The 11,686-nt window shown below is 32.9% G+C and overlaps 1 protein-coding gene across 2 annotated transcripts; it reads right to left on the reverse strand.

Annotated features, from left to right (window-relative positions):
- Positions 1-1,397: 1,397 nt before the first annotated feature.
- On the reverse strand, positions 1,398-5,732 carry LOC133677583 (auxin transporter-like protein 2). 2 transcript variants are annotated; one of them, XM_062099661.1, is made up of 8 exons: positions 4,926-5,732; positions 4,445-4,662; positions 4,165-4,350; positions 3,911-4,023; positions 3,513-3,794; positions 2,722-2,929; positions 2,350-2,607; positions 1,398-1,861 (listed from the first exon to the last, which is right to left on the reverse strand). In XM_062099661.1, exons 2-8 carry the CDS (start codon positions 4,616-4,618, stop codon positions 1,649-1,651), a joined length of 1,434 nt encoding a protein of 477 aa, XP_061955645.1. In that variant the 5' UTR covers positions 4,619-4,662; positions 4,926-5,732; the 3' UTR covers positions 1,398-1,648. The 2 variants fall into 2 exon arrangements, with proteins under 2 accessions (XP_061955645.1, XP_061955646.1); XM_062099662.1 differs by lacking the exon at positions 4,926-5,732 and adding an exon at positions 4,757-4,895.
- Positions 5,733-11,686: the final 5,954 nt, after the last annotated feature.

The following is an 11,686-nucleotide window of genomic DNA, read 5'->3' on the forward strand; positions in this document are numbered from 1 at the left end:
AACACATTTGAAAAATATTCAACACTATAATAGTAAACACGAATTCAAAAAGAAATAGAGGAAATGTTATGCAAATTGGTTGGTTTTTTTTTACCTATTTCCTTTTTTTATGTATTAACATGGATATTCGAGTCAGCTTGCATGGATCTTGATTAATCTCACAGACCCTGAAGTTAACAATCATGTAAACTTTCAATGATTTTAAGATTTATAGAACTCGAATTGATGATATTTAGAAAATAAATCTAAATCCTGGTTATTTGAGCTATATCCCTTAAACTTAGAATTAGTGGGTTAGTGGGTGATTAAATAATTGAGTCTAATAAGTTGAATTAAGGAGCTTTCATTAGTCAGTCAGCACTGTCAAGGGAGACATTAACATACTTTCCGTTTAACAACTTAAAGAAACAGCAAGACCACACCTTGAAATTGGGTGCATGTGAAAGCCAAGAAAAAAACATTAAAAAAACCCAATTCTTAAAGAGGGTTCAAAGGTCTTCTAAGCTTGATTAATGGGAAATCAATTATGGATTCTGCTTAATTAAGCATGAAAATCATGTTAGGGTTCATGTATGTCTTCACATGTGAATTTAAGAAGAGAGTCAAGACTGGCACGTGACGAACAGATGAGCCAACGTGCGACCCATGTGATCATGGAGATGGCCGACGGCCCACTCTCTATACAGATTCTATTAAAACATGTCTGTATCTTCTCCTTTTGAAAAATAATTAAATAAATAGAGAAACTAGAGATGATAATAAATGTTCGGTTGGATTTCTTGATATATTATATATTATTCGAATATCTAAACATATCATAGTATATTCTATAAAAATATTTATATAGAATAATTAATTATTAGGGGAACTCAACTCATTTATTTCTCAATGGTTATAAGTTTGAGCTTTCTCAAAATCATTATCATTGGAGGTTTATATTGTCGTTAAGTTTAGAGTCCATGAAATTAGTTGAGGCAGACACCCATATTAATTAAAATAAATAAATAAAGAAACTAGAGATTATAATAGGTATTTAGGTCTATCTATATCCATATCATATCTATTATATATTGTTATCTATTATCTACTATATATCATATTATATTTTAAAAAATTAAATATTCTACAAGAATATTTATATAATATAATGGATTTCAAAGCATATTGGGTAATATATATATATATATATATATATATATATATATATATATATATTACCCAATATTCATAGGATCCAAAAAATCAGTTAATATCCTATGAATTTGGATCATCAGTGAGAGAAACCCATACCGTCGTAGCCATTTTTTTATAAGGTTATGCTTTGGAAACATGCCGAGTAATAATGACATTACAACTAAGAAGAAGAAGAAATAATGATGTGATCAAAAGGGAAGGAATATGAAAACTAAGCATATATTTTATCTGATTTAATTAGCCTACGCTTTTAATAGCAAAGGAATCATCACAATTCAACACACTATTTCACCAACTAATTTAAGTAACCCCCGAGAAAAAGAAAAAGCAAAATCCAGCACACATCACATGTAGGAGATACTGCTACTTCCCCTTTGTATGATACAAAATATGAAGCAAAAGAAATATTTTCTCAGACGAAATCTTGGGACTGATTTGCTTCAGTGAAGTCAGCTCAGTGAGGACGGGGCGGTGCTGCTCCTGCTGGCTTGCACTGATAGCACTTTGCGAAGAGTCCGAACGTGTCCACCTGCCTAACGAAGTTGGTCATGCTAGCCCATCCGCCGAACCCAAAACCAACCACCAGCACCCACACCACCACGAAGGTGTTGATAACATACATGGCGGTCCAGCTTGGCACGAAGAAAGGAGGCTTCTCTGCAGCATTCTGCCAGAAAAACAATATTCAAATAAACTCAGTGATAATAAACTACGTTTGTTGACAATTGTTTTGACAAAATATGCATCTGCGACAGACATGTAGTTGAACTATTTGAAAGGGAGGGAGTCAAAGCCAGCCAGCCAGCTCAGATTTCGGGACAGAGTACACCACACCAACTGTAGCATATAACTAAATGAAAACGACATGCCACCCAACTCCATTCTCGTAATATTTCCAAATCCAAGCCTTAAATGCTCTCTTGTACATTTCCTGCATCCTCTCTCCATCTCTCCATATCCAGTCTCCACTCAGCTGGGACAATGTATGTCACTGTGGACTGTGGGAATCCCCATCAAACGCGGAGTGTCACTCACTCCATTAAGACCTCAACACCCCTAAAAGATCAGGATAACTACAGCTTTCTACTAAGAAAAAGGTTCTCCTCATCAGTGGCGTTCCTGTGAGAGTGAGAGAATTAGAGGCAGCGTTTTTACCTGTCTAGCAGAGGATTTTCTGTAAGTGAGCATGTGGGCTAGAGATGGGATAATGTAGACTGTGAAGCTGACCAGAAGAGCACCGACTGCTGAGTTAATGGGTCCAAAGAACGGGAAGATTATAGCCAAAAACCATATTGGGATCACCACCGGGAGCCTTGCAAGTGCCCTCAAGCAAATACTCTTTGTGTCATGCATCCCTATAACCTTCTCCCACACAAAGTACAATGGGGTGCATGCAAACCCAAATGTGATAAACTGCACCGTTCAAAACAATTTTACCTCAGTCAAATTCCCTTAAAAAGAACTACTGTATATATTCTTTCAAGGGCAGTCAAGTAATCGAATCAATCCAGCCAAATTTAACTAGACCTGGTGAATGAGCATGAGGATAACCGCAGCATCGCGGAAACCATTCTTGGGGAGGAGAGCAAAGGCGTTGGAATGGTTGAGGAGTTGGTCTCCAAAGGCCCAGTAGACGGCGGTGGCAGAAGGAATGGTTAGTGTGAACACGTAGAGAGTAGCCATCAAGTAAATATACTTGAATTTCTGGGGCTTCCACATGGCATGCATGATTTCCCTGTAAAATTTAATTGATCAACTCCCCATTTAAAGTCCGTAAGGACAACCAAAAGGACATTCAAAAAAAAATAAGGTTGACGTATGACCTAACTTTTCATTCTTCATCATTCACTCAGCTCCCATTCACTCGACAAGAACTATATATTAATTAATGGTGAAAAGTAACAAGGGGGGTGAAGTAAGCTGGCTACAACTTGATTACATATGTACAGTGTTAAATGGCTCTTTGGACCTCATGTTCATTGGATTCTCATTCTCTGTAGTTTTTACTAGTTACTACACTCCCACTATTGAGTCCCATGATTAGGAAACTATGCTAAACCAGGTAAAGACAAAAGAAGACTAGATTAAAAGGTAAAGCCTGTAGTAAAACAAGAAGGTTGGACCATTTTACTGTCCATTTCTATTCTCTCCTTGAGAAATGGAAAGGGAACAAATAATATGATTTTGTCTGTGGGTCTCGAACCCCAACATGACCGGCAAAAGCTGCAAACAGAAGCCGTGTAGAAACAAGTGAAAGAAAAAGAGAAGAGGATAATAAAATATTTCAAGTAAAAAATGAAAAAGAAAAAGAAGCTTACACGGTGACAGCATGTCCACCAAAGGTGTAGAGGATGTTGGTGGCTCCGGTGAAGTAAAGCACCAACTTTGTCGGAGCAGAATGTGTGACGACTCCTACTTGGCCATGAATAAGAGCTGCTATGGCCATGTACCAGGCGGTATATGTGGTCATGCCAAGACCAAGAAAAGACCAAATACGGTAGTTATGAAAAGAGGGTATAAAAACTGTTGTGGCACAGCAAGCTCCAAAAATGTAAGTCCAAGTCCTCTTGTCCATATGGTCATTGATGTAGTAAATATTACTGTTCACACCGAGAAAAAAACAAGAAACAGTTGAAAATCAAACAAGAAAGACATCAAACTTTATTTATAATTTAGAATTGAAGGCTAAAACAGAAAATGATCATAAAGTTCTTACCTAGCACAAGCAATAAGTTGAATGACAGATCCAAAGAGTAAGAAAGTACAGTTGAAGGCAAGTCCTACTGCCTTCCAGTATGGACCCAGTAGCCCATCAAGCACTTCAAACCACTGAACAAATCCAAAAGAAAAAAGAAAAAAAAAGGTTTGATCTTTTTTAATTACGTTGAGTTTAAATAGTCACTGTAATTTAAGATATTTTAGCATTGAAGATTAGGTATTAGTGGTGGTGGTGAGCAGCAAAAACAAAACCTGTATGACATGGTTCTTGAAGTTAACGTTCTCTTTCTCCTTTCTGCTTCTGTACTCAATGTAAAGCACACTTATGAGGTAAGCTGTCCAGCTTCCTACAATCCCATAGAATATCTGAAACAAAATCCCTGACAGCATACCAAGCTGAGAGAAGGAGTATGGAAGTGTCAGCAGTACTTGTGCTACCTGTAATAGAAACCATCAAAACTAGTCAATACTTTCTGTTTTTTGCAATAAGAACCCATGGAATCTTGAAAATGGGCGTGGAGGGATACAGTACTTGATTGGAGGCACAGCTAAACCAGGCATCCCAGACAGACCCACCATGCCAAAGAGCACTCTTGATACTAAACAAAGAGTGGTTCTCTTCTGCCTCTTCTTCCTTGCCTTCATGTTGATCTGTCTCGCTGTAGTTTGAAACAATTGCTTCTTCTGCTTGCTTCTGAGACAACATTGTCTTGGTTTTTCACTAAAAGCAACGTCTAAATCCTGGTAGATCTGAAACATATAAAAGACAGTAAATGAGACAAAATACTAGATAATCAAAAACAACGCAACCCCAGAAAACGAAAGCCAGTTAAGACTCCCCCACCTCCCAGATCCAAATAAAACCACCAAATTCCCTCTTCCAGACTCGTAAGAAACAGTTAAGTCACTCACAGTCTCCACCCCACAGAAACAAAAAGAAAAAACAAAACAAAAGGAACAGGGCTTTGAAACTTATTTCCCCCCATGATTACTCCACTTTCATATATACTAACCTCGCTTTGAAATGTCTCTTTCGAGATGGGAAAAAAAGAAAGAGAGACTGAAGAATCCCCTCTATGACCCAAAATGACCTTGTTGATATATATATATATATATATTGAAGCCCCTCCTTGTTACGTCCTTTGCTTGACTTTGATTTATCACCTTTTCCTTGTTTTCAGATTGGAAACAACCAACAAGCACGCTGTCAATAGGTACAGCACAGTTGCGAGAGAGTTTTTAAGATTTCTTCGTTCCAAGAACCAGACTTAAAAATGCCTGCAGCCTGAGCAGCCCGAAAAATATCTTCAGCTACGGATCTCTCTAGTGAACGCTCCCCACTTTAATGCGCCACCAATCCTAGTAGACAAAAGGGCCAGAGCCGAACTTCAAAGACGGCGAGACCTCAAAAGCAGGGAAAAAAAAAAGATACACTGGAAATCAATTGTGATTGCAGATGTTGAAGAAAAAGATCCTTTCCACTACTATTCTCACCAATAAACCAAAGATATAAAATCTCACTCACTGCTCCTGTCTCAACTACTATAGCACTGCTGCTACTGCTATTATAGTCTAGTTTTTTCTCTCTCTTTTTTTGTTCTTTTTAAAATTTTGGCTTCGAAATTCCTCACCTTCACTCTTTTTTTCCAAAGAAAAAAAAAAGTGGAAATGAAACCCAAAATCCCTTGTTGTATTCCAACTGCACTCGTGATTCGATTCTTTTTTGAGTCTTCGTTTTGGTGTTTGTTTGTGTGTGTGTGAAGAGAATTTAGAGATCTAGGCGATTGGGACCTTGTTCTAATCACTTGCTAAGGACTGAACCTAGCCATGGACCTTCCTTTTTATAAGCACCATAAAACCAAAATTACACCTTTAAAGTACTCCTACCACCATCTTTTTTAACTTTATAATAAACCTCTTACTATATGCTACTAGTATTTATCTTGCCGTCATTGTTGCAGGTTTATTGATATCTACCCTCTTAACCTGTTCCACGCCCCTTTCTTTAAAAAAAAAAAAAAAAAAACCATACCTCTACTTTTTACCAGCTTTCATCCATGGTTATTAAATCCCACTAGGGGTTGATCTAGTATACAGTCCAGTTCGTGTATTGGATGGATTAATTGAATTTTTATTTATATAAATTAGTAAAAAAAATTAACAAGATTTCATCAGATCAATTATATTAAATTGAGTCAATTTCAATTTTTTTTTTTTACCAATTCAGACAAAGAGACGGATCAATATATATATATATATATATATATATATATATATATATATATGTTTTTTATTATAAATTATTTTATTGCTAGAATATTTTTTTATGGTTATTGATTAACTAAGCTAAGAAATACTATTAAAATTTAAATGGACCACAACTGGCCTAGTGAAGAACCCTATTAAATTTCAAATTGCTTACAAATAATTATCATAACTATTAATTAACCTATTAAGTTAAGAAAATTTAAATTGATTAAATCAATCATTTTCAATAATAATTATCATAATTATTAATTAACCTAAGAAAGTTAAGGAATTCTGTATAAAATTTGAATTGAACACAACTAATCATTTTTACTAGGTAGTCTACTGTTAAGAACTCAAGATCAAGGATTTTATTCTTTGTGATTTTAAATTCGAGTCCTGTGGTTATTAATATGATGCCCATTAGAGACTTATATAATCGTTAACTTCAAGGTTTGTGGGATTAGTTGAGGTGCATGCAAATTAGTCCGGACACCCACATTAATTAAAAAAAAATTGACATGTATAGACATTCACTTGTTTTACTTTTTATTTAATTTAATTGTAAAAGATATTTTAAGATTACATCCGACTGATCACACAAATCATACATTAAATCTCGCAAGATGCTATTCCTAATCCTTGACATTTTGCTTTATATATTTTTTATATATATAATATATGCTTTTGACAAAGGGTGTGGTGTAAATAAGCTCAGATCCAAATCCCAGTCAATAATTCCATGCATTTAATTTCCCAATTAATTCCTTTTCCACTTTAGTAAATGTCGAGACTTCGATTCCTTTCAAATGATTATTCAATTTTAATTTAATCGAGGCTCCATCAAACCTCCTCCCTGTCCCCTCCTTCAATACATAGATCCCACTCCCACGCTCGCCTTCCATGCGCGTGCTACATGCTTAGTCTGCATTGGAGGAGATACATGTCTTGGATGACACGATATCTATGAGCGAGTGAGAGAGACACGATAGGATTTCTCCATCGTGGGCCGCAGAACCCAAGCAAATACGTGGAATGGAGGCCCATTGTGCCTTTATCGCCTTCTTTTTTTTCTTTTTTTTTTTTACTTTTATTATTATTTTTGGTAAGCAAAAAGAATCACGTCATGTGATGTGGGTAAATTGTTTTTACTTGGAAACTATTAACCACTCCGAGGATTTTCAACTATATTAGAAAATATATAATTCCAAATGTCTTGAAATTGATTTAATCAAATAATTGAAGATAAAATTGAGAAATTATATATTTCTTTAGCATAATTTATTTAGGAAATTAACGAATATTACGTCATATATCTCTTAAGAAATTCCACCGAAGGATTACATATATCAATCCAAGTTCATAACAATTATTCTTCGAGATTAGATTATGGGAATCCAGGCGGTGATATATTTTAAAATATTGATATAAACAATTAATCGAAGGGAGGATAAAAAGGTCAATTTTTACATCCCAAATTTACCGAAGACACCACGTAATGGTTAGCCCAAAAAATAATAGGAGTGTGCAATCGGCGCAGCCGCACGCGTAGCCTTTGTTACCAGATATGTCTCAGCCCTTAGTACCAGATATGGCTCAAGCCGAGCTAATTATGACCAGCCAAGAAATCGTGGGCACGCTTTAAAAGAAAAACACGCGCGTAATGAACCACTCTAACCCCACTTGCCGCCGGCTCATCATAGCCGACATGCCTTTTCAAGCAACGGCTCAGTATGGCCCATCGTCGCCGGTTGGATCTATCCTTACCACTCTTTTATTTCTTAATAATTCAGCAATTGTTTTTTTTGTTTCTGACAAAAAAATAATTTACAGAACGTTCTCTTACCTAAAGCAAACATCTTTTTTTTTTCTATCATTTTTTTTTCTTAATTGAATTCTTACGCTTTCTAATCAATAGAATAGGATTTTTCTTTCTTTCTTTCAATTCAAGTATATCTACTTTTTTCATTATAAAATATAACGTTGATATCATATTATCCAACAATATATATATTATTTTTATCATTAGTTTTTCCTGAAAAAATATATTTTTTCCATTGAATCTTTTGTTGTGATTAGGCACTAGAATTTAAATTAGAATGATTTTGTCTCATTAAATGATTCAAAAATAAAATTTTGGTGCTAATTTTATTGATTGGAAAATGTCTTTTACAATTTTCCCTCTTGATATAATTAGCATAGCATTAATACTTACTAGAAATTAAAAAAAAAACCTTATTAAACATGAAATATTTTTCTAATAGAAATGATTTTTTTTTAATATAGAGTTAGATTTTTACTTCATTATGTTTTTATAGAAATAGAGAAATGGGATTTAAACTCAATTAACCAATTTATATGGCTAATTTAAGATCAAATTCCTTTCTTAAGAGGAAATTACGTTTTCTTTTTCTTTGGTGTGTGAAATAATGTATATTTTCATTGACAATAATGCTTGCAGATTTGGTAGTATTTGGTTTTATGGTACCGATTATTTTTTACAATATTTTTTATTTAAAAATACATTAAAATAATATTTTTTAAAAAAAATTGATAACAACACATCAAAATAATTAAAAATTTTAAAATAAAAAATTCAAAAACACTATTTAAACACAAAAAACAAACATACTATTTACAAGATAATAATTAAAAAAGTACACGTACTTCACTATCTATTTTTATATCGTATAACGAAATTTTAGGCTAAGAAATTATAGAAATTATAAGCATTAGTTGTAAACAAAGTCAAGTGGTGACAGCAGCGGAAACCAAGATGGTGGTGGTGGTGGTGGTGGAGCCACCAAGCCACCATGGTTGTGTGCTTGAGGAAATGCATGTAAAATGGAAAATGTGTTGCTAATATTCATTGCAAAATCCACATGATGCCCCGTTCAAACGGGGATTTGTCGGCTTGGTGAGGGTTCCAATCTTGGCCCGCTTCCCAGCCAAACGCAGCCTTCCACTTCAATTTCTCTTTCCATAATTACCCTCTAGTATATCCCTTTTTTCCCCTCTAATTACCCCCTTCGAGTGAGTGAACTTAAAAAACAAATTGACCAATAAAGTACACGTGGTGAGGTGGTGCCAACCAATAAAAGAGAGCCGCTTAGATTTGTCAAGCCATAAAACGTGAGTTTTTTCAAACTTTGGGGCTTAGTGGGAGAAGTAATGATTAGTGAATTGATTTTGACGCCCCATTTTGGTCTTTTCCATGAGGATCGAATTTCGGAGTGTGTTCCATCCCATGCCCCTTTTTATATATATAGTGTTTACTACCGTGGAAACTTTTTTTAAAAAATAATTTTTTTATTTAAAAATATATTAAAATAATTTTTTATATTAGCATATTAAAATTATTTTTAAAAAAATCAGTTTTTAATTTTTTCAAACCAAAATCAATCTTGGCATTTAGTCATTTAATTTATTTTTATTAAACTTGATTTATTAAATACATTGATCTAAAATCTAACTTGATTGAGTTTAGCAAGGAACTAGAAAAATTAACTTAGGATAACTTGGTCTAAAACTTAGATCCATCCATGATTCAATCAATTCTATCAAAATCTATTAATTTTTTTAATTTTTAAAATGATGTTGTTTTGATTATTTTATTAAAAAAAATTAACTTTTATTAATCTACTTATTCTATGACCTGAACTTTACAACAATCAACCCCGGATTAAGTTTAATAACCATGCTTAATACCCTAAACTCTAATATGATTAAAAATATTTAAAACATATTCAAAATATATTATTCTAAAAAACAATGTAGAATAAAATATTGAAAATATGGTAATGATTAAATGTATTTACCGCAAATTATTCGAAACGTTATAATAAATATTAAAACTCATGGAAAAAACATTTATGGATGGTCCGTGGTGTTTTTCCATTTTTCCTTTTTAAAACTATATAAATACCTAGTTATTAGGGGTATTTTTATCATTACATAAGAGTCCATTTACCATTACCATATGGGTATATTTTTGTACCCTTATTATGTAGATTGAAATGACTATATTACATTTGGAATCAAAAATTTTAAAGGTGCTTTCAAAGGTTTTTTTCGTTTATTTTATTTTTTAAAATACAATAAACTGCTTAAATTACTCATAAAAAGTTAAGTCTTACTCTATAATGGCCATGGGTATTTTGATATTTTTATAATAGTTTTTTTTTGTAATAATTGGTTGGTGGAGGAGCTTTATTGATATTTCAAATTTTAATATATAGTAAAAGTATTTGGATGCGTTCGGGATCAAAAAATTTAAAGCTTTCTTGTAGGGTTTTTTTTTTAATTATTATCTTAGCTTTTTGTTGTTGTTGTTGTTGTTGTTATTCTCAATGGGGATAAAAGAAACTTTAGTCTTTTAGTAAATATAAAATATTAATGAAAAGAAATGGTTGCTGGCATGCCTGGCACGCGCTCGCGAGTAAACACCTCTCGCACCATTTGAGCGATGTGTGTGGTGGAATCCAGTGGTCAAAAGTCATCTTCAAATATGACATTACAAACACAACAACATCCTCTATATGGTGGTGTGACACATCTGTGTGTCAGAGCTCTGGTTGGGTCCTGATGATTTTTCTTCTCCTTCTCTATCTTTTCTCTCTCTTCTCTTTACCAAAGTATGGTGTGTCCTATCATTTATTTTGTATATCTAATCTAGTTTTTATTCTTTTAATTATTATATGTTATTTTATCTTATTTTGATTGATTTTTTCATCAATTTTGTCCCTATTATTTAGTTTAATTTGATTTTCATATCAAATTTGATCCTTATTTTTTTTTATTTCCTTTTACTAATTAAATTTGGTTTTCAATTTCATCTCTAAAAATTTGATTTGAATTTGAATTTGATTTCGATTCTTTTTATTTTTTTTTTAATCCTTTTTTTATTACATTTTTTCCAATTTAATCCTTTGGTATTTTTTTAGTTGAGAATTTTTCTGTGTTGTTTTTTTCATTTCTATGGGTTTACATGTTTCAAAGATTAATATGAGTTGACTTTGTTTTTCATGTAATTTTATAAAATTAATTTTTTTTCAATTTCATTCTATAAAGTTTGATTTTGTTTTAATTGGTATTTGTGCTTTTTTTTTCTCTCTTTCTTTTATGTGGTGTTATCCTAATCCCGGTTTGACTTGGAATTTTTTTTCATTGCCTTTTCTTTTTTAAAAAATTAGCTTTTCTTTAGTTTCATCTAAGAGTTTTTTTTCCTTAAGAATTTCGCCTTATTGATTTTTGTGTTTGCTTTTTATATGGTCGATCTTGGCCCCATGACCACAGCCACAGGTTTTGAAAGTTAGCACGAGTTGACTTTGGTCTTTTTTTTTTAAATTGATTTTTTTTTTCAATTTCATCATTCAATATATTTTTTTTTGGGAATTGATCTTTGTGCTTTTTTTTTTTTGCTTTCCTCTCTGTGAGTCTATCCTAATCTTTATTCATAGTAGTTACAATGTTAACGAGTTAACCAAGGTTGACTCGTATTTTTTTTTAAAATTTTTTGTCATTCAAT

Source organism: Populus nigra, chromosome 17 (assembly GCF_951802175.1).
Source record: "Populus nigra chromosome 17, ddPopNigr1.1, whole genome shotgun sequence".
NCBI lineage: Eukaryota > Viridiplantae > Streptophyta > Magnoliopsida > Malpighiales > Salicaceae > Populus > Populus nigra.